This window comes from Natator depressus, chromosome 4 (assembly GCF_965152275.1).
Source record: "Natator depressus isolate rNatDep1 chromosome 4, rNatDep2.hap1, whole genome shotgun sequence".
NCBI lineage: Eukaryota > Metazoa > Chordata > Testudines > Cheloniidae > Natator > Natator depressus.
Genome location: NC_134237.1, coordinates 136,064,187 through 136,086,914, shown reverse-complemented (window position 1 = coordinate 136,086,914; position 22,728 = coordinate 136,064,187). Strand labels below are relative to the sequence as shown.

Here is a 22,728-nt window from a genome sequence, read left to right as displayed (position 1 = left end):
AGTAAGATATGGTAAAACTTACCAGTGTGGTAAGTCCCTCTGAGTTTATCACAAGGAGAAAAGCAGATTCTTTGAAATCCTGAATCCTGATGCTCCTACCTCCTACTGCTCCAGAATCGAGGAACACAGGAATAGCCAGATCAGATCAGACCCAAGTCCATCTAGCCCAGTATCCTGTCTCCTCTAGTGGCCAGCACCAAGCACTTCACAGGAAGGTGCAAGAAACCACATAATGAATAATTATGGAATAATCTTCCTGTAAGATAAGTTTCTTCCTTAGAGCTGAAGAGTTAGCAGTTGGCTTATGCCCTGCAGCAAGATTTATATCCTTTATGTATTTTTACCCTCTATTATGCAGCTGCGGATGTTCTTATTATTCATAGAAATGTCTCCTCTATTTTTGAGCCCTGCTAAAGTCTTGGCCTCCATAAGATATTGTGGCAGTGAGTTCCACAGGTCAATTATCTGCTGTGTAAAAAAACAGTATTTCCATGTATCTGTTTTAAATGTTCTGCCTTGCGGCCACTAACCAGCTCAAGGCACTGACTATTAACTAGTTACTTACAAGTCTTGTCTAGGAAAGCCATCCTTGTGCGCTCCTTTGCCAGGGCAGATTTATTGATGGAAGAAATCCAGGCGCATATCTTAAAATGCTTAAGAGAGGGATTCATTCCACCCCCAGATCCAGGCTGTTAGACCTTTAAATAATAATAACAGGAAGACGACATTTATCATGCAGATAAACCAAGGCTATAGACTTACCATAAAAAACAAACAGGGCGTTTAAATAAAAATGTCAACTGCAGAATAAAGAGAGGATTCTGTCTGAAGCCCAGTTCTGAAGCTCCCCTCAAGTGTGAATTACAAACAGCCCTAGCTAGGAACACACAGGAGCGAGGAGCTTGCTGGTAAATAAACACAGCAAATCCTTGAGTCTGAATCCCATCCATTCTGATGGCGGCTGGCACCCTGAAACAACCCATAGTGGTTTAGCAAGGGGATACAGGTTTTCCTACTGCATCGGGGTTGTCAGAGCACTGCTGCTGTCCATCGCAGCTGGACAAAGAAGTTCATCCACATCATCACCAGCCCCTCAAGCAGACCCCCTGGCTGCTTGCTCCGTTTCAGAATCCAGTTCAGAACTGCCCTGCTGGGTTTTGAAAGGCTTCATGGTCTTGCTGCAGCTGAGCGCATGGGCCTTGTCTCAGATGCAATACGATCACATACTACATTACAGTTTGCGCGTGTGCGCGCACACACATACACACACACAGAACTCATACACATGAACACACACATCCCTATGTACATGAGCACTCACACTCTATTTATTATTTGTATAGGTACCCCGGTCATGGGCCAAGACCCCATGGTGCTAGGCGCTGTACAAACCCAGAATAAAAAGACAGCCCCTGGCCCAAAGAGCTAACAATCACACACACACACACACACACAGAGTGGTTTGCAGTGCGGGCTATGTACCATTTGGAAAAGACTGTATTTGGAAAAGCCAGGCAGGGTGGATGCCCTGAAACGTCGGTGCTTACACACACACACACGCATGGCACTGGCATTTACACCCCCCTAACACACATGTGTGGATGTTGCGGCCCAGGCTAGCTGCCCGAGCTTGGACAGGCTTGGACTCGGGGGGCTAGCCCAAGCGGTCACCAACGCTGCAACAGCCACGCTGCTCATTTTAGTGCGCGTCTGTCTATCCATGCTGGGAATCACCCCCCGCCCCCAGCTGCGGTGTAGACGGATCCCCACAGGCTGTGTCCCTTACACACATCCCACGTGGAATGAAACGGTGAGACGCAGAACCGTGCTCAGGGTGTGGCGTTTGACAAGATCTTGCACTTGGAGCCATGTGAATGTCCTGGCATCTCGGTGACAGGATAATGCTGCTTGCTCTTTACTGACAGCAAGTTCAGAGGCAACAACAAGCGAGCTGGGCTTTGGTTTTCCCAGCGTTTGACTGGCAAATGCGCTGGGCAGGCACAATTAGTGGGCAATTTTTTACCACTCTTATGCTTGCAGAGTTGATCACCCATGGTGACAGAGGGCCACCCAGGCCTCCCTGGCCCACCACAGCTCATTTGTGTTTTGTAGCAACGTAAGGGGTAACCCATCAGCCAGGAAGGAACCTTGGCAATTAGTGTGCTGCAGACCGGTGAACTTGCCAGCTCTTGGAAACCAGGCGTGGTCAGGTCTGTTCCAGACCTGAATGGGTGACTATGGAGAATTGGAGGTGGTAGAAGATGGTGTTGGGATTTCTGTAGGTGGCACTCTTCCCAGCTGAGTCACCCTCCCTCAGGATGGTCTGGGGGCTAAGGCCCTTATCTAAGCCTTCAGGGAACTGGGTTCAAGTTCTCGCTATTCCATAACCGTTCTCTGTGATCTTGGGCAAGTCACTCCATTTTTGTGTTTCAATCCTCCACCAGTACAATGGGGATCATTCTTTCACTGTTGCCTGTTTCTATGGCAAAGCTCTTTGGGGCATGGACGACTACCTCCTCCTAGGCAGGTGTACAACGCCTAACACAATAGAACCTTTAGGTGTTGTGATAATTGGGGGTGGTGGGGGGCCTCAGTACTAAGCTGAGTCCTGGTGCTACGCTGACGGAGGTGCCATCTCTTGGTTTGGATGTAAAACTCATGACATAAGGAATAACACAACAGTGATCATTAAAGAACCAGTAGCGTTTTTCATCAGGGTTATCCCTGGATACCCAGGGCAAATCCCCATAACCGTCTGCCTTCCTGAATTCCCCCTGCGACTGGATTGGCGATCCTTCTTCACTTCCCGTCCTAAACCGCTCTGCAGTGTTGCTGTCAGCAGGCAGACAGCTGGAGCCAAAGTTACAAACGCATTTAGACACGGGAAGAGGCAGGTAGGTGCCTTGTGGGATTTCCACGAGCACCTAAGTGAATTAGGTGCCTAACTTGATTAGGCACTTTTGTAAATTCCAGTAGGTGCCGATCTGTTTCTGTAGGTGCCTAAATATCTTTGTGAATCTGGCCTTACACCTCAGAGGGGACTGCATTTCAATGGTGGGAGAAGTGATCTTTGTATATAAAGCACCTTGGGGACGAAAGATGGAATATAACTGTCGGATGATAGCGCTGATTACTATTATTGGTGCAATTACTTAATTTGTACCGGAGTAGCACCTAGCGGCCTTGACGAGGGCAGGGTCCCGTTGCGCTAGGCGCTGTACAAACAGCAAATGACAGGCCCTGCCCTAAAGAGCTCACAGTCCCACAGGAAAGCGATTTCGGTGTTTAAAAAGGCTTTGATACCACTCAGCTTTTGAAAGTGCACCTGGTGCTGTAGCCAGCACTATAGACTGACTCCATGTAGCCACAGTATGGACAGCACCAAAACTAAGGTGACTGCTGCCATCTTAGCCAATACCAGAGGCCTTCCGGAGTATATAAGTGTAAGTCTCACCGGCTTGAGCTAAAGAGATCAGAGCTCCAGCTGGGAGCTGGATCAGACTCATATTCTCTGTGGATCACCTATAGCAAGGATCCCCTATCACACCCTGACCAGTGGTTTACAATTGGACCTGCCATGCTACTCCACTTCCACCCCAAGTGTCAACACCCCAACCCTGAGCAGGAAGGAGCACGCCTAGCATTTCCTATGGCCCAGTCCATATTTGGCTTCTCAGCTAGGGACGATGGCTGGAACCCCCAGTCCAGACACCTCCAAACCACATCCACCTCCCTGTCTCTGCTGTCAACAGGGATCCCTGTTTCTGTGATGCAGAGACCTACCATCTAATTTAATGCAGGCCGCTGAGTACGTTTAAGGCCTTATAACTGGAGTATTTCCCTAAGAATGACCTGAGAATTGCTTATCCAGCGATTTCTGCCAGCTGACAGACCAATCTCTCGCTGGTAAATGGATTATCCAAGTGACACTTGGGACTGATAGCTCAGCGATGCATCCTGAATGGCCCTCAGCTTGAACCATAACTTTGGACCAACGACTATAGAACTTCCACCTCACAGGCCCCTTCAGCTTTCAGTTGCCATCTGTACCAGTGACTCACTGCGCAGGTTTGGTCATGTCACTTCCCCTCTCTAACTGAGTCTACACTGCAATTAAAAACCCATGGCTAGCCCTTGCTAGCTGACTCAGGCTAAGGGGCTCTTTAATTGTGGTCTAGATGTTTGGGCTTGGACTGGAGTCCGTGCTGTAGGACGTTGTGAGGTTGGTGGGTCCCAGAGCTTGGGCTGCAGCCCCTTTGCCCGAGCCTCTTAACCTGAATCAGCTGGCATGGGCCAGCCACTAGTGTCTAATTGCAGTGTAGACATACCCTTAGTGTGCCCGTAAAGGGTGGGGGGAGGCACACACTTTAAAAAGGAGATTCTCATAGGAAAGGCACTGTACACCCTTGTGCAAGTCACTTCCCCTCGCTGTGACTCAGTTTCCCTTCCAGGGACGGGGTAAACAGTGAGGTGGCAAAATTTGCAGATGATACAAAACTACTCAAGTTAGTTAAGTCAAAGGCAGACTGTGAAGAGCTACAAAAGGATCTCTCAGAACTGGTAACTGGCAAAAAAATGGCAGATGAAATTCAATGTTGATAAATGCAAAGTAATACACATTGGAAAACATAATCCCAATTATACATATAAAATGATGGGGTCTAAATTAGCTGTTACCACTCAAGAAAGAGACCTTGGAGTCATTGTGGATAGTTCTCTGAAAACATCCACTCAATGCGCAACAGCAGTCAAAAAAGCAAACAGAATATTGGGAATCATTAAGAAAGGGATAGATAATAAGACAGAAAATATCATATTGCCTCTATATAAATCCATGGTACCCCCACATCTTGAATACTGCGTGCAGATACCGTCGCCCCATATCAAAAAATCTATATTGGAATTGGAAAAGGTTCAGAAAAGGGCAAAAAAAAGATGAGGGATATGGAACAGCTGCCGTATGAGGAGAGATTAATAAGTCTGGGACTTTTCAGCTTGGAAAAGAGATGACTAAGGGGGGATATGACAGAGTTCTATAAAATCATGACTGGTGTGGAGAAAGTAAATAAGGAAATGTTATTTACTCCTTCTCATAACACAAGAAACTAGGGGACACCAAATGAAATTAATAGGTAGCAGGTTTAAAACAAAGAAAAGGAAGTATTTTTTCACACAACGCACACTCAACCTGTGGAACTCCTTGCCAGATGATTTTGTGAAGGCCAAGACTATAACAGCATTCAAAAAAGAACTAGATAAATTCATGGAGGATAGGTCCATCAATGGCTATTAGCCAGGATGGGCAGGGATGGTGTCCCTAGCATCTGTTTGCCAGAAGCTGGGAATGGGCGACGGGGGATGGATCACTTGGTGATTCCCTGTTCTGTTCATTCCATCTGGGGCACCTGGCATTGGCCACTGTCGGAAAACAGGCCGTTAGATGGACGTTTGGTCAGACCCAGTATGCTCGTTCTTATGTTCTTATCCTTTGTTGGTTTTGTCAGTTTGGATGGTGAGCTCTCTGGGGTAGGGACTCTCTCTTACTCTGTGTCTCTTACTCTGTGCCTTGACCCCAGTTTGGGCTTCTAGGCATTACTATAATACACATAACAGGGTTAATCCTCGAACCTGGCCAGAGAGTTGTTGCAAAACCCAAACCATCTTTGCTAGCTCACTGCAGTCTCTTGGGCCCATCCCAGATTATTACAAAGACTTCATTTCCGGCCAGCAGTCTGAGAGAACAGACCAGTGCTGGGTTACATAGCACCTGTTAACATCATTGGGTTGGTCCATTTGTGACCTTTCATGTCATCTCGGTGGTGTTGAACTTTTCTGATTCTGGTAGCTCTATGGAAGGGGAAAGGTCGGGGCAGGCACAGATAACGGGATAGAGAGAGAACAGAACAGTGTGTGTTGGGAAATGAACTGAGGCATCCACTCATCATTCTGCAGCTGTTCATGCTGTTTGGTTACCCGTTATTTGAAGACCATTAAAAACAGCCCTGATATTTAGAGTGACCAGATAATATTGGGACGGTCCGGATATTAGGGGCTTTGTATTATATATGCAACTATTACCCCCCACCTTTGGGGGAAAAAAAGTGTCCCAATTTTTCACACTTACTATCTTGTCACCCTACTTATACAGCATTTGGTCTCAAAGCATTTCACATGATCTTTAATATATTTATCCACACAACCCCCCCACTGGATAAGCCAGTGCTATCAGCTCCATTGTACAGGTGGGGAACCAAGGCAGGGATCCTCAAAGATACTTTGGTATTTCTATTGATTTCAGTGACATTTGGGGCCTAGACTAGGGCCTGAGAGGCTAAGTGACTTGCCCAAGGTTGCATAGGCAGGTAGTGGCAGAGCAAGGAATTGAACCCCTGTCCTAAGTTCCTTCCCTGCACAGTTTGCATATTAAGCAACAAGGGCACAAAGTAAGTGATGCTGATGGCTGCATGGACAACTTGGGCTACGTGGTCCCAGTGCTTAAGTTGTAATGAAAGAGGTGCCAGGGCTCAAGGAATTTTTTTATTTTCATAACTGATGCGGCAAGCCCGGAGGTGCCAGGGCTATGAAGTGCCAAGCCTAGACATGCCGGGGCTCAGCCCTGGCACAAATTAAGCATTGATGGCACCCTGTTAGCATATTGTCTGCTTCCTCCTGTTGGCTTCACTCTGTTCTTGCTCATCTCACAGCTGATATAGTTCTGTATTGCACCTTGCCAGAGAAAAGTCTCATAGGCCAGACCGTGAATCCCCAACTCACAGGAGCTGTCCTGCTGAAGTTCTAACCACAAGAACCAGCCTTCCACCATGCTGGCGGCGAATTCAGAAAATGTGTTGATTTATTATTGACTTTAAAGGGACCACAAACTGTGCTTAGAGGAAAGGGGATCCCAGACTGGCCCATAATAACTGTCAATATCAAATTGTTCTCTGGCATAACACCACTGACATCTTTAGAGTTACACCAGGAATATATGTTACTTATATGTGCCCTAAATAATGCTCTGTTAAGTGCTAAGAAGACTGAAGTTTTACTTTAAAACTGATTCCTCCCCCCCCCCCCCCCCCGCCACACTTCAAAACAAAGTCACATTAATTGGAGAAATGCTGGAAAGGGGAGCCTTTGAGGGAATAACGTTGAACCCTGTGCATGATCATAACAGGCAAACATGCCACATATTAGAGAATGATATTGACCTCCTTTGTAAAGCCTTTTGAGATCTGTGGCTAAATAGTGCTAGACAAGACCTAGGTATTAATTAATTAATATTATTATTAGGGTATTTGCTTTTGGGGAACTTCTCTCTCTTTTTGGTGGTGGGGGTTGATTTCTGCCTAACCCATTTTTTACACGAACTAAGAAAAGAAAAAGAAACATTTTGACTCTTTTTTGGGGGATCTGGTCTTATATCATGAGAGTCAATGGCAATTTTGCCCCTGAATTCAGTGGGACCAGGAATGGGCCTTTGTTGTGATAGATTTATTTAGACCCTCATCTTGTTGATATAGTCAGTAAATTTGGTCTGGATCTCTAATAATCAGGTACCAAAAGATAACTGTAATCCTCAATGGAGCTAGAGGATATTATTTAGTAGGAAAGCCATAGAATTTAGATAGCTGGACAGTTAATGGGTGGATGGAATGGATGACAGTGACTAGACAGGTGCAGTAGATAGATACAATGAGTAGATCTATGCAGTAGGTACAATAGACAGCTAGATACCACACAGTAGGTAACAGGTTTCAGAGGGGTAGCCGAGTTAGCCTGTATCAGCAAAATCAACGAGGAGCCCAAATACATCTGTTAGTCTCTAAGGTGCCACAAGGACTCCTCGTTGTTTATGCAGTAGGTAGACACTGGAAGATGTAGTAGGTCAGCAAATGGGCATGAGGGGTTGTGGTTTCTGGTTCCAGGGCAGACTGAACCAAAAAGTCTCATAAAAATCCCAAAGCAAGGAGACCAGGCCTCTATCTAACCTCTAGACTTCACTTTCTTGCCTGCATAGCCAAACAAGACGGTCAATCCACAAAATGCCATGGAGCATTTCACCTTCAGCCCATCCCTTTCTTAGGCAAGCTCCAAATGCAATTGGCTTGCTAATGACCATCATTGTTATTAATTAGCTCCGAGCTTCTCTGCTCCAAGGCCCTGTGGATTAAAGAGGTTACACCTTGGGAGCAAGCATTAGACCCATTAGGGATAGTCAGTCAGTTTGCACTCTAATTGTTAACTAATGAAGACTACTGTTTGGGGACTGGCTAAGCTAAGTGTTTGCTGTCTGAAGTGAGTGCCTGGCAGAGAAAAGGGCTGTCCTGTTTATTATTGAGGTGCTCTGGCTCACAATTAGGAAGGCTAGTACTCAGAAGTGTAATCTGCAGAACTCAATGGGCCTCCAAACTGCTCTTTATTACTTAATGAAATGCAGAAAGGCAATGCTTGTTGTTAAATAATGATACCTTGCACCTTCCAAGCTCATGATGGCAAAGCTCTTTGCAAACGCTAATTAATTAAGTCTCCCAATGCCTCCCCCCAGGCAGGGAAGAATTATCATCCATGGAAAGATAAGGAAACTGAGGTACAGAGAGGTGGGAGGGACTTCCACCAAGGCACACAGGCCATCTGGGGCAGAGCTAGAAGCAGAAACCAGGATTTCCTGAGTCACAATGCTGGGTCTTCTTCACAAGTCCATGCCACCATCCATTCAGAAACAGACTGATTTATGATGAATGTATTAACACACACACTCCCCAGAAGGGACGCAGGAGAGATTGGCCCCCACCCCAGAGAATCTACAGCAAACAGATGAAGGGTGGTGGGAGGGGAGAAGGTGAAAGCAGATAGACAGAGTAGCCTGGGAGATACCTGGCAAAAAATAGGGCAATTCTCAATGGAAATAACAAGCCATTTGCCAATTATGCATATAGTACCTATTTGTCATTTGTTACCATTGTCCATTTTTGCTCATTTAAGCCCTGATCCTGCAATAAGATCCCTCCGATTGTTGTGTCTAATTTAAATCTATTTAATAACAATTAGATTACAACGCATCTCTTAAATGTAATTGTTTAAATTAATTTAAACCACACAGCAGGCTAGGAATTGAACTCAGGCCTCCAGAATCTCCATCCAGTGCTGTATAGGATGCACTACCTCCCTCTAAGAGCTTCATGTGCCAGGATATTCTGCCTGGTACCTTTCAAACGATCAGATGCAGGGGGCCACACCACACGCATTGGATGTGCCTGCCCTAGAAGAATCCGTATTCTTGCTGCAGCACTGCCAGTGAGCCATTAGCAGTACGGTACGATGTGATGGAAACCAGGCTGGCTGCACTGTGGGGGCTCAGTGCTTTAGACTGAACAAGGCCTTGCAGTCTGGCCAACCCCAAACATTCAAAAATCCTGAGTCAGGCTCAGCAAAAATCCTGAGAGTGGCTTTAAAATCATGAGATTATGTAACAATAATAGCTTTGGGGTTCTTGTTATTTGCCTTCTGCTTTTTGAGCCTTTTGGGTGCACTGGGGTCTCATTTTGAAGCTTTCTCCTCAGCCACGAGGGCTAGCAAGTTACCTTTGCTTTAAGAATGAAGGCGGAAACCATCACATACCCACTCGACTCCAGGAGCTGGGGCTTTAAGGAAAACAATAATTAACTACCAGAAGACTCAGGACCAAATCAGGAGAGTTGGCAACCCACTGTCTGGACCTTATTCTCACTCAGGAGACACAGGGGAGCCAGAAATACAGGTCTGCAGGTTCTGGCTTCCACACAAGATGTCACAAGTCTTCCAGGCCTGGGCACTCAAACCAGACAGTTAATACACAAACAGCTGGGGAGGGGCTAAGCTCCCAGACAGCTTCTATTCAAGGTGCAGTTATCAAAGAAAGCCCACCCCAGCTGACTGACATGAATGGGCTATTGAGGCCTGTATCAGCTACCGTATGCAGGTGGCCCAGGCCCACGCCTTTGATAAGCCATCATGATCATCTTTGCTGGGCAGATAACCCAGCCATTGCAGGCCTGTTAAAGGGAACAATGAAATCAGGTCCATTTTCCTCTGGTACCTTGGGGCAGGGCTACCTCCCTGCTGTTATTTAACCCTTGCTGTGCCAGGGATGGGCGATTAGGCCATGCTGAACTGTGGCTAAGGAAGTCAAGCGTGTTGAGTGCAGTGTTATGCAGAAGCAGTGTTATGCTGAGGGGGGCAACAGGAGTTGGTAACCAAAGCAAAGGGATCACTCAGTGGGCGAGCATTGCAGGTCCAATGGGTTGGTAGTGGTGGGGAGGCTTTCTGGACTTTGGAGTAACAGCCGTGTTAGTCTGTATTCGCAAAAAGAAAAGGAGTACTTGTGGCACCTTAGAGACTAACCAATTTATTTGAGCATGAGCTTTCGTGAAGTGAGCTGTAGCTCACGAAAGCTCATGCTCAAATAAATTGGTTAGTCTCTAAGGTGCCACAAGTACTCCTTTTCTTTCTAGACTTTAGCAGTGCTTGGGTTCAGGGTGAGGTTACAGTTCATGTTTAATAAATTAGGTGGGTCCCTGAAAAAAGGTACCTGTAGGGAAATGAGGGCCATGCTCTGTGCACTGACAGAGCTCTTGCCACCCTGTAACAATCTGAAGTGCTTTACAAAGAAAAGGAACTGTCATTATCCTCAACTGATAGATGGAGAAACTGAGGCACAGAGCTCCACTTTTCAGACTCACCGAAGAAGCCCCATTGACTTGCACTGAAACATAGGCTCCTGAAGACCCGATCCTCAACAGAGTTCGGCCCAGATCCTCCTGGGCATTTAGGCACCTAACTCCTATTGAAATGAATGGGCATTAGGAGCCTAAATGCCTTTGCGATTTGCCCAGAATCACACAGGGAGTCAGCAGCAATGTCCAGAAGAGAACCAAGGTTGCATGATGCCCAGCCTCGTGCACTAAGCTCCCCTGTGCAGCTTGCTGCAGTGATGACAAGCTCTGGAGGGGGCTGGGTTACAATGGCCCACAAGAGCCATCGGCACTGGGGTATTCTAAAAGGGATGCAGGAGGCAGACCCGAGAAGGCTGCAGCTGGGGTGCAGAAGATGGGCTGACTGTCAGCTGGGTCAATGGGTGGCACAAGGAACTCAGCATCACTTACAGATTGTGAAAGTCGGTATTGAGCAAATCCGTTGGGACCTGCACAGTTCAGTGGACGGGGCCTTGGAGTGGGACTCAGGAGACCTGGGAGCTAGGCCTGACGCTACCACTGACCTGTTGGGTGATCTCTGTTCTTCTGTTTCTTCTTGGATCGGCTTGTCTATTGAGGTTGTACTCTGGGGGGAGGGAGGAGCAGAGACAGTCTCTCACCGTGCACATGTACAGCACCTAGCCCTGTAATATAAATAATACTGGGTAAGTAAAACAGGGCCTCCTAACATCTCTGTCCCAGAGCTGAAACCAACAAAGATCAAGCAAAAGAGAACGATTCCCACACAGCCATACAACCTCCTGTGCCCTTGGGAAAACACATGCCATTGTTTGCAGCTATCTGGCCTGGATGGAGGAGACCTATTTGGTGATGTAATTAAAAGGGGATTACAAACCCTTGAGGAAGCGCACATGCAGGGGTTAATGCTGCCACCTCAGGATCTCAGCAAGGAACCGAGAGCCGCTGAACTAGGGAAGCAAAGGGAAAGAAAGTCGTTTGACCTGAATGTTTTAGGGAGTTTTCAACAGACAGTTTAGGGCTGTTAGCTGCGTCCCTCGAAAGCCAGACAGACTGTGAGACTCCTGTGCACTACAACATGACCCCCCCACACACACCCTCCCCCCACTTAAAACACTGTCAGGTCCCATCTCTGCATATAAAACGGTCATGGGGCAGATAGAAGGTTCTGGGTTAGTCTGGTCTCCATACAGGCAAATCAAGGGGGCTGTGGCTTTGCAAAGACAAGGGCAGGACAGGTTCAGACCCCCGGGGGGTGAGTGAGAGGGTTGGATACAAATTGTCTAGGACAGATGAGTCGACTTCTGGGTCCCACCCTGCTTCCACTTAAGAAAAATGGCAGAACTGCTATTAAAATTGCCCCATCCAAGGCTGCCGATACCGCCCGGAATCCGCTCTGACGATGTGGTTTAGCATGGTGCTTCTTCCCCTGGATGTTATGTTTTTGTTTGGTTTACTGTAACCGGCAATAAACCCAGTGAATGGGTTAGCATGAGCTGAAGCTGTCCCGTTCTCCAGGGCAGAGGAGTGGACAGATGTCTGTGTGTTTTATTGCAAAAAGGAAAGGCCACGCCACCTGCCTGGGTGCTATAAATGAAACAGGACCAGCATGGGAGGAGAGGGAGGTCTGAGAACAGCGCCTCTGCATTCCAAACAGCACCAGCTCCCCAAGTGTTACAGGTTCACATGGCAAACTGGACCAATTCCAGAAGTGCGAGAGGTGCAAAGGGGTTTCCACTCTGTGTGCAAAACGGACCTGGGGAGAAGGAAAATCCACCTGAATGTTTTGCTGGGCAGCACTGCTGAGCCTGCAAGCTGGGTCTGCAGTATGCGCTGTAGTGAACCAGATGGATACATGACATAGGGCTGAGAGATGGAGCATAGTGCAGGGAAATCATTTTGGGGCCTGTTCCTGCCCCCATTAAAGCTGCCTATGTATGAAGACGCAAACCAAAACCGCAGAGCCAAGCCCCATTCCCGATGCCAGGAAAGTCCTGACCCACTAGCTTGAAGCCTGAACAGCTGAGCTGAAATGCTACGAGCAGAAAACGCTGGTCCATGTGCCAGCTTTCTGTTTGCAGCCTGGATGGGGAGAGGGGCAGTTTTAGTACCAAAGGGAAGGGGCAGGTGGGAGCCCAGCTGTTCCCGGAGGAGGAGGAGAGCAGAGAGAGACACATCTCTTGTAAACAAAGCTGAGGCCAGGGTAGCTTCCCCTCCATTCACTTGCCCAGCAAGGTGTGGGGCTGACAAGGGGAGGGGCTCGGAAGATCTGTTGACCCGCCAAACACGGCTGTGTTTGCCCATCTCTTCTGCAAGGGGATGTCAGGGAGGAAAAGTAATTTGGAAGCTCGGCAGTCACAGGGGGCTGCTGCTCTGGACAAGCGTTTGAAGGTGTGTAACCCCCCTGGATTTGGGACGAGGAGGGGGCAAAGTTTGCTGAGCTGCCTTGTTTTGAAAAGGGAAAGTACACACGAATGAAATGGGGTGAGCATGCCCATCTCCCCCTTTTAAAGGAGCCGTACTCCTTTTTATCTCGGGCCTTTCAAGGCTGGTAATTAAGAACTAATAATGACATATCTGCTTTGCAAGGCTGCCCTTTCATCTCGCCTCTCACACAGGCCTTTATTTGCATCGGCCCGCAGCAGATGCTGGACGCTCCCCGCAAAGATAAAAAGCAAGACAACCGAGCCCAAGCTGGCTCTTCACTTGTGGGGCGGCCACCTTGAACTTTTATGGCTTCTTCAAATTGCAGCTGGAGCAAATCCCTCCTTGGGGGGACATCACTGATGGCGATGGAGTTTACACCCGGGGTGGACGTGTCCCACTGACTCTGTATTTTCAAATCCGCCTCCACCCCACCGAGACGCTGAGGAACAGTCAGGTTGCTGAACCTGAGTTGTACACAGTCAGGCCCAGATCCTCAAAGGTGTTTTGGTGCCTAACTCCCATTGGTGCCTTTAGGCTTTTTTGAGGATCTGGGCCTTACTTCCCCCACATCTGGTGCAGAAAGAGAACAGGGTGGGGAGGTTTGTCCTGAAGTCTCCAGGAATCAAAGATTAATCTTTAATGAGAGACGATGTCATGGGATGAAACCTCCAGGTATACGTCCAACCGACACTGGCATCCCTATCTCTGATTGAAAGCCTGGTAACTTTGGGCCCCATCCTGCATTGTCTATTTTCCCTTAGCATCAATGGGCAAGGAATGCAGCATCCGGCCCTAAAATGTGCTCCTCGGGGGTGGGGAAACCTGGAGCATTTGCAGTGGGGTCAAAGGGCCTGGGGTGAGCGTACACCCCTGGCCATAATGGGAGCCCAAGAGGGGGCAGCGTGAGCAGGAGCAGAGGGCAACCCCCTGGGAACACCAAAGCCCGTTAATGAGCAGATTAAAACTGGGAAGACAACAGCAAACCTCCCAGCCCTCTCCTCCCCAAACCTGTGATTCCTGCCTTGTGTGTGCGTGTGTCTGCAGGTGTCCCAACCTGTGATTCCTGCCACCCTGGGGTGTGTGTGTGTGTGTGTGTGTGTGTGTGTTGCACTGCAGCTGCAGAAGAGGACACTTCCACCTATGTGTCAGGAGCAAAGCAATCAAGAGAAGGCGCTGCCTCAAATGAGCCCCATAATGACTTTCTCAGCTCTGGGAGTGGGCCCTTCATTTCCCTTGCTTTTATGGCGGGCCTCTCCCCTCAGCAGGCTCGGTCCCTGGAACCTAGTGAAACCAAAGCTAAGGGGAGACGGAGGGGGGTGGGGGGGTGGGACATTACACTGTCTCTTGCCTGGCCTTGCAGGGGGAAACGCTTTGCAGATGTTTTGGGCCCTGGCTTGCTCTCTCCCTCAACTCCCATTTCCTCCCCAATAAAAAGAAAGCCACGCTGGAGTCTGTTGACTGGGGCCAGCCCCCGCCCCCGCAGGGCCCCGGACGGAGGTGTGACTTTTCCCAGCTCATTAGGGAAAGGTGTACAATTTTCAGAATTTCAAAACCTAATGACCATCTGAATCCCATCAGTGGAGCCCGCCACGATGACCAGGTAGCAGCAGCAGCCAGTGCTGGGAAAAGATGCAGGGGTTTGGGTGCTGGCCTGGGACACCTGGGTTCAATTCCCTGACACAAACTCCTTGTGCGACCTTGGTAAGTCACTTAGACGCAGATCCCCAAGGGTACTTAGATGCTTAATTCCCATTGGTTTCAACTTGAGTTAGATGCCTAAATACCTCTGCAGATCTGGGCTGTATTCGCTCTGTGCCTCAATTCCCCATCTGTAAAATGGGGATAAAAGCATTTCCCTACCTCACGGTAATGCTCAAATGCTATGGTAACAGGGGCAGCAGCAGCATGGGTCTGGGCGCATGAAATGCCGGATTCTGCCACCCCTATGCACACTGAGTATCGCCACACACTGCGAGTTGTCCCACTGAAATCAAGCAAGGTGCTTCTCGGCATGAGTGGGGGGAGAGGGGGACAGGATCCGACCCTAAAGGGTTAATTCATAAGAACAAAGAGCCCCCAAATGCAGAGGGCATCAAGCGAGAGAGGGGAGTGAGGCACAAGGGAAAGCAAAGGAATCACTACCTCAAATGAAGATATAAATCGGTGCCACCAATAACACTGCCGCCTGCATTCCCCTCCCCAGGAGGAAGTCCCCGGAAGCTAGAGTGTTCCCATGTGAGCCAAGCTTTGCTTCCTTACTCTCCAGGCCTATGGGCCCCTTCCACTGCCCTAACTCTGGCTCTGGGGGTGGCATATTTCCAACCAAGAAACCAGGGCAGAAATTGGCAAGGAAAAGGGGGTTGGGAGAGAGGAGACCTTGGGGCGCTTTGCCTCCTGGATTTATGTACATAGAACCTCTCCCCCCAGCTCCCGTTTGTTGCCATATCCATGGGCTGGCAGCTCCACCGGAGTTGACAAATTGGAAACAATGGGATGGAAGTGACTCTGGAGGTTTGTGTGTGTGTAAACCCAAGGGGCACCCCACCAGCGACCCTGGGATCTTGGGAGATTTCTGAAGCTCCTGTCAAGTGGATCTCACCCCACCCCCCTTTCCAGCTCCCCGGCCCATCCATTAATTGGATCCCTTGTTGGTCCGGACACCTTTTTCATCTGCTACTTAGGGGCGAACAAAAGCTCAGCAGGAGCCATTAGCACTTCAGGGTCCCTGCTCCGGATATAAGGGAGGGAGCGGGGCTGGCCTGTCTGTATGATCAGGCCAGGAGCGCGCTCAGCCCCTCACCTGCCGCCTCCGCCTCCTCCCGGTGCAGGGACCCCCTCGCCGATCTCTGGCACAGCCTGGCCATGCTGACTACGACCCTGCTGCCCTTTGGGCTGCCCGCTCCTGCCCTGCTGACTCACCCCGGCCCCCAGCTCCCCGGACACTCCCCCAAGGCTCCGGCGGGGAAATCCTTCACCATCAATGCTCTCCTGGGCCGGGCAGACCCCTCGCCGCCGCCGCCGCCCCCGCCTCCTGGCGCCGGGCGCTGGGACCCCGTCTGGCCAGACAGCGCCTGGCCGGGCGGTGCGCTCCAGCTGTGCGCCCAGGCGCATCCCCTCCTGCAGCCTCGGCCGCTCTATCCCGTCTGCTACCCGGGCTGGCGGGCCCCTCTCAGAGCCCCAGGTAAGAGCCTGATGTCCCCCGACTCTCCCCACCGCTCCCCCCGCCCCGGCCAGGGCCCCCCACTCGTGGCCACGCACCCCGCGCCTCTCCTCTGAGCTCTTTCGTCTTTACGCACAGGGTATCTGCTCTCCAAATGCTGCTTCCCAGGCTTCAGAGCCAAGTCGGGCAAATCCAAGCGGGTCAGGACCATCTTCAGCAGCGACCAGCTGGCCCGGCTGGAGAAGGAGTTCGCCCGGCAGCAGTACATGGTGGGCACCGAGCGGTGTCTGCTGGCCTCCGCTCTCCACCTCACCGAGGAGCAGGTAAGACAAGCTGTCTCTCCCCCAGCCCTGTACCTAGATGGTAGGGATGGCAGTGCCAGGGGAACCCAGGAGGATAGAGCCTCCTCCATCTGCAAAGTGGCCTGACCCATGGCCTGGATCCCCAGTGTGTCCAGCTCCAAGGGGGACAGAAAGGGACAGATGAAGCCACCCAGGGCTTGAGCCCTACATAGGCTTCACAGGTTTCTCTGCATCTTCCCTGGAGTTGGGCACACATTCCCGTTGACTTCAATACAAGTTTTCCTCCAAATAAGGGCTGCAAGATGGAGCATTTCCCAATTCTCCACCCCCCACCCCCCAGTGCAGGATTCACTCTCCCATGGGCTTTCTCTAGCTTTTCTATGGGGGGGGGAGAAAGGGGGAAGTCAAGTGACTGTATACATAAGAACCTCCCAAGGGAAGGGGAGTAGAAACCTTCTGGAGCCCAAGCCAGACTGAATAAAGCCCCTGAGAACAAATGGGGGGGAGCGGGGTGGGTGGAGGGGAGAATTCCAGCAGCAGCTCCCATCCAGGAACAATGTGGAAACCTCTGTGAGCTTGATTCTGCCCTCCTTACTCTGGGCCTGAGCCAGAGCCCACAGAAGTAGATGGGACTTCTCCTGCTGGCTCCAGGGCTTTGGATCAGGCTCTCTGAGTAGCTCAATGGCTGTGGCTCAAGGTGCTACTCACTGGGAGTAAGCGGGGAAGACTTTGGTTCCAGAGGCTCTTAAAAGCTGGATGTTTTGTACCTATTTCTCTTGCTGTGGTCTGGGATAGTAAAAAGTCTCTGAAGTCTGAGCTCTCCAAAGCAGGGCCCAGTATTATTGCTTATATCGCAGCAACAGCTCCGCTTAGGAACTGGGTCCCGTTATCCTAGGTGCTATAGGACCCCTGGTCAGAAGCACTATCTTCCCCCAAAAGCTTACAATCTAAATAGACAAGACAAAGTACTATTCCCCTTCTTCTCCAGATGGGGAACTGAGGAACAGACAAGCCTGTAGCAGAGCAGGGAATTCACCCCAGACTAACCATTGGACCATTCCCCACTAAACACTCCTGGATGCTGCTACCGTGGCAAGCTGCCCTGATGAGATCCAGCTGATGGTTAGGGCCCAGATCCTGAAAGGTATTTAGGTACCTAATGCCCATTGAACTCAATTTGAATTAGACACCTAAAGAACTCTGAGGATCTCGGCCTAGGTTCTCAGCTTCTCACAGGAGGGAGGAATCAAACCCAGCTCTCCTGAGTCAGTCAACACCCCTTTACCCCCATTCAGGGATAACTGGCTCTCTCCAGCAACTAGTCAAATGTGTATTTCGACTGATCCTGATCTGACCAAAACCAATGGGAGTTTGACAGCTAATCGGCACAGGATGGGGCCCTCGGATGGGCCTGTTAGACAGGGATCCATGAGGGGAGGCAGAGGGGGCTGGCTGTCCTCTCCCACACCTCCACACAAACTTTTCAAGCAGGGAGGTGTCTCTGAAGCTCCATCTACCTCAGGTTTTGCACGGGTGCCCGTCACCACAGCATCTGAGCCCTTCCAAGGTTACTAGGGCTGTGTCTACACTGCCCCTGTCAGCGCTAAAACTTTAGTCGTTCCGGGTTGTGAAAAAACACCCCCGAGTGACAAGTTTTAGTGCTGAGAAGTGCCAGTGTAGACAGCCCTTTATAAATAATAAATAAATAATAAAGCGACCACCCCTCATTCGGGGGGGGGAGGGGTTATCGCCGGGAGAGCTCTCCCCCGGCAATAAAGTATGTCTACACTGCCCACATCACGGTGCAGCCGCGGCAGTGTAGATGTATCCTAGATCTGCTTAGCGAAGGTCCCTGGTAGAGTCTGGGTTTTAAAAGTGAAGCGTTTTCTCTTCCAAAGGTAAAAGTGTGGTTCCAGAACAGACGGATTAAGTGGAGGAAGCAGAGCCTGGAACAGCAACAAGCCAAACTGGTGAAGATGGGTCTGGCCACTCCCCAAAGGAGCCAGGATTCGCAGACCTACCAGGGAGAGGAAGGGGACAGGGACTTTACCAAGGAATCTACCAATGATCAGGAAGGTTTGTCCTCCCCTCACTTGGAGTAATCTACTGCACATCTCTCTGGACAGACTCTCCTGTTCTGTGCTTCGGGTCCTCACCCCTGTACATACTGTATTATAGCTGGCAACATGCATATATAATATATACAGTGTAGGGATTATTTTTTGCAGTGCAAAAATAGATTAATTTATGCAATTGTTTAAAAAATGAAACACAATTACTCTGCTACTCTAGCCGGCTCAGGTTCTTACACCAGGCCTGTCACTGGGCTCTGGGCACCTACGTGTGAATTACGTAGTCATTGGCTCTGTAATGTAAAACTCAGTAGGCTTCTCTGAATCGGTGTCAGGATAAAAATGTATCCCAAAGTCATCGCCCCCTTCTTATTTATTTAACAACCCCTCCTCCCCCACCCCCTTCATAATAAATCTCTGATTTAGCCTGGAACGCTGCCTCTCTTTGTTCATGGTAACGCACTTGCAGGATTTTTTTTCGTCTTACTGGCATGACTTCTCGTTGCCTAGCTGCTCTTTGTATAAACAACAAAACTTTTTGGTGAAGCGGGGAGATAAAATAAAGGCACTTCCCCCCACCCCCGAACAGAATGGATTCTCGATGAGCGGGGCATAGTAGGAATAACAGCTTCATTCTGGCAAAAGAATAAGATAATGGACAAATATGGAGATGTTGGGTTCGCTCCTTTAACACGCCCTCTAAATCAGAGGATAAGAATCAAAACTGGTGGGGCTGAGAGATTTACACTGCACTAGTCCAGCTGCGCCACTGTACTGCTTCAGGGAAGATGCTACCATGCCAGCGGGAGAGTTTCTCCCCTTGGCGTAGCTAATCCACCTCCGCGAGAGGTGGTAGCTATGTCTACCCTGGGGGTAGATTGGTAGCGTTCAGAGGTGTGGATTTTTCACACCCCTGAGCGACACAGTTCACTAGTGTAAGTTTCCAGTGTAGACCTGGCCTTGGTTTGTTCTAACCTCTCTTTGTTTCCAGTGTTGTAGCCATGTTGGTCTCAGGATATGTGAGTGCCGAGGCTATCCAGCCAAATGAGAGCCTGTCCAGGGAATAAGGGAGTTTACAGTAGTCCAGACAAAGGGGAGCAGAGAGGCAACGGGACTTGCCCACGGTCACACACAGGGCAATGGCAGTGGCTGGGAATAGAACCCAGGCATCCTGACTCCCACTCGAGCACACTAAGAAAGATAAAAAGCAAACAGCGCTGCTACCTCTGTGTTCATTATTCCACAAGGAATTTTTGTTAATGCTGAAAGAGAAGAGATAATATTGTGTCTTATTACATCGCTTGGCAAATGCGCATTGCCCTTTAAAACGGGCAAGGGCTGCAGGCTAGGACCCCGCTCGTGCACAGACAGCTGGGAGTAGTGCTAGCTTCCAGGTGCCTTATGCGTGGGAGTAAGCACAGTTCTCCCCACTGAGTGTTTTCAGAAGCGGGGCTGAAAGTAAGATAAATGGGGTGTGTAGCCACATGAGAGGTTAATGCCCTCCACTAGAAGAGCTAGGGGGTTTAGTACTGTATTAAATGGCGATATTTTTATTATTTGATTTTAAAGGGCATGTAGTGAAAAATGTTTAAAATACATGGGGTTGATTCTACTGCCTTTACACACCTTGCTTTTCAGTAAGCATCAAGCACCTGCCCTCTGAAAATCAAGCCCCTTCAAAGTGTCTCAAATTGGGTCCCCCAAATCACCAGTCACTTGAACAGGTTAGCTTTCGTTCCTCTGTGACTCAGTTTCCCACCTGTACAATGGGTATAATAGTGATACCCTACCTCTTGGGATAAATATATTAAAAATTGTGAGGCAATAAGATATTCTGGCACTGGGGGGAAGATAAGTAGCTTAGAGTTTAACAAATTAGAAACATCAAGAAAATGGGGCATGATTGCATGGATGTACTGAAGCTGTCAGAAGGTGAATTTACCAGCCTGACTGTCAGGGATCCAATCCAGGTCTGCACAGACTTCAGGAGAAAGGGCCCAGTCCTCAAGTTACAAAACACGTGGCCCAGATCCACACAGGTATTTAGGGTCCTAACTTCACTGAAATCAAAACTAAGTTAGGTACCTAAATACCTTTGAGGAGCTGGGCCTTGCTGGTTTAAATAGGGGCAGGATTGGGCCCAGATGTCAGTAATTCCAGAAGAAAAACATGCATGAGGAATATTTTGATCTTCTCCCAGTGTTTTACTTCGGACAGTCACAAAGACAGAGGTCCAACACCGTGGAGTCACTCCTGATTTAACACTGGCTTGAGTGAGAGCAGAATTAAGCCCACAGTCACACGTCCCGCTGAAATCTCTGGTAGCTGCTGGTGCTCAGAAAAGCAGGTCTGTACTCAATACTTCTGAGCCTGTGTGGGCATCATGGGGCTCAGAATCCAGGGGGAAGGAGTGGCTCAGGAACATGGAAGAGTTTGTCTACACTTGGAAGTGGTTTCTGATTCAGGGAGTGGGTGAATTGAAAGTGCAATAGCTGCCCCTGAATAATTCCATGTGTGGACACGCTTACTCTGGAATAAGAGTGTTCATACATTGAGTTAATCAGAAACAAATCTATGTGCAGACAAGCTAAGACAGGAAAACAATAACATCACTGATTTTTATTCAGAACTTTCGATTGAAATGAACGGGGACCTTTGGAGCCAGTTCCCACACCCATGAAGCCAACGGTATCACAGGGCTGGGCACAGTATAAAGCGTGGGACTGGCAGGATTGCATCCTGAAACTGGTAGAAAAGTGCTGATCGTGTCTTCAAAACCATGGGGAAAGGCATAACCCCCCCCCCCCATCACCCCCTCCAATGATCCCCCAGGCTCAATAATCCACATCCCCAGTGATGGGAGGGGATGAAACCCAATGGGATCAGAGAGTTTATTCTGGCAGAAGGGAAACACAAAGCATCAGCAGAGGTAAGAGAAGAGGATGATGTGATTGAAGCTGCCCTTTGTTCCGACTGTTTTCAGAGCTGGGATTAGCCGGAGTCTCAAAGAGCCCAAACTGTGCTAATGTCTTTAGTTGTCTGGTATGACCCGATGGCGTGTTTGCCGGCTTGAACTCTGTCATCTCGGATGCCACTAGCTTTACTGGGCTCTGCCTACAGACCACAGGAGCGACCCCGGGCATTTGAAATATAACATTGCTGGGGAGGCAGCTTCTGAGCCGGAGCAGCACCAGGTTCTCAGGACCAGGGGAATCCAGGGGGCTCTGCATCTTGCAGATTTGGGCTCTTAGACACAAAACTTTACCGGTGTTTGGGCCCTTCCATATGACCAGCCTGCTAGGAGGGGCCTGATCCTGCGGTGTCCTGCACGCTCCAAACTCAGGAAGAGTTTAGGTGGAAAAGGGGATCTAGGACACTTTACTAGCCTAGCCCAGCCCTGCAGTCCTGACTTCAGGGAAGTTTTGCCCGAGTATAGGAGCCTGCCTGGGCATTCTAGTGGGAACCTATGTGAATTACAGTTTCTAGTTTGATCTATGTTTGCTATGGACAGAATTTTTAAATCCTGCCTAAAAAAGCATCGCAGAGTTTGGCATTAACAGTTTCCTCTCTGTGGCAGGGGGACTCTCTTTCCTGGGTTGGCATCATGAGCTAATTGATGAGGCACTGGACTGGAACTCAGGAGACCTGAGTTCTATGCCCAGCTCTGCCAGTGACTTTGGGCAAGTCCATGTGCCTCAGTTTCCCCTCCCAAGCTTTATCTGTTTAGACTGTAAGCTCTTCAGGGACGGAGGGACTATCAGTGTGCATCTGTGCAAAACCATGGGGCCCTGATCCCAGCTGGGGCCTCTAGGCACTACCATGCTATAGATAATAATACAAATAAACAAACAACGACAAAGGGCCTGATCCTGAAAACCATCACTCGTGGGACAAATTTCAGTGTCTCTAGAACAGCTGCACTGACTTCAGTGGCGCCATCCCAGGGTTGCACTGGTAGATTTCCCGCAGGCTAATCACTCTCAGACCTTGGTACCCTCACGTAGGGGCTCGTAGGCTCAGGTCCCACATCAGGTGTCAAATGTCTGCCAGACACA

The 22,728-nt window shown here is 49.4% G+C and overlaps 1 protein-coding gene across 1 annotated transcript; it reads left to right on the top strand.

Annotated features, from left to right (window-relative positions):
- The first annotated feature begins 16,001 nt into the window (after positions 1 to 16,001).
- On the top strand, positions 16,002 to 19,058 carry LOC141986023 (homeobox protein notochord-like). Its single transcript, XM_074950187.1, has 3 exons — positions 16,002 to 16,320; positions 16,438 to 16,622; positions 18,500 to 19,058. Exons 1-3 carry the CDS (start codon positions 16,002 to 16,004, stop codon positions 18,701 to 18,703), a joined length of 708 nt encoding a protein of 235 aa, XP_074806288.1. The 3' UTR covers positions 18,704 to 19,058.
- Positions 19,059 to 22,728: the final 3,670 nt, after the last annotated feature.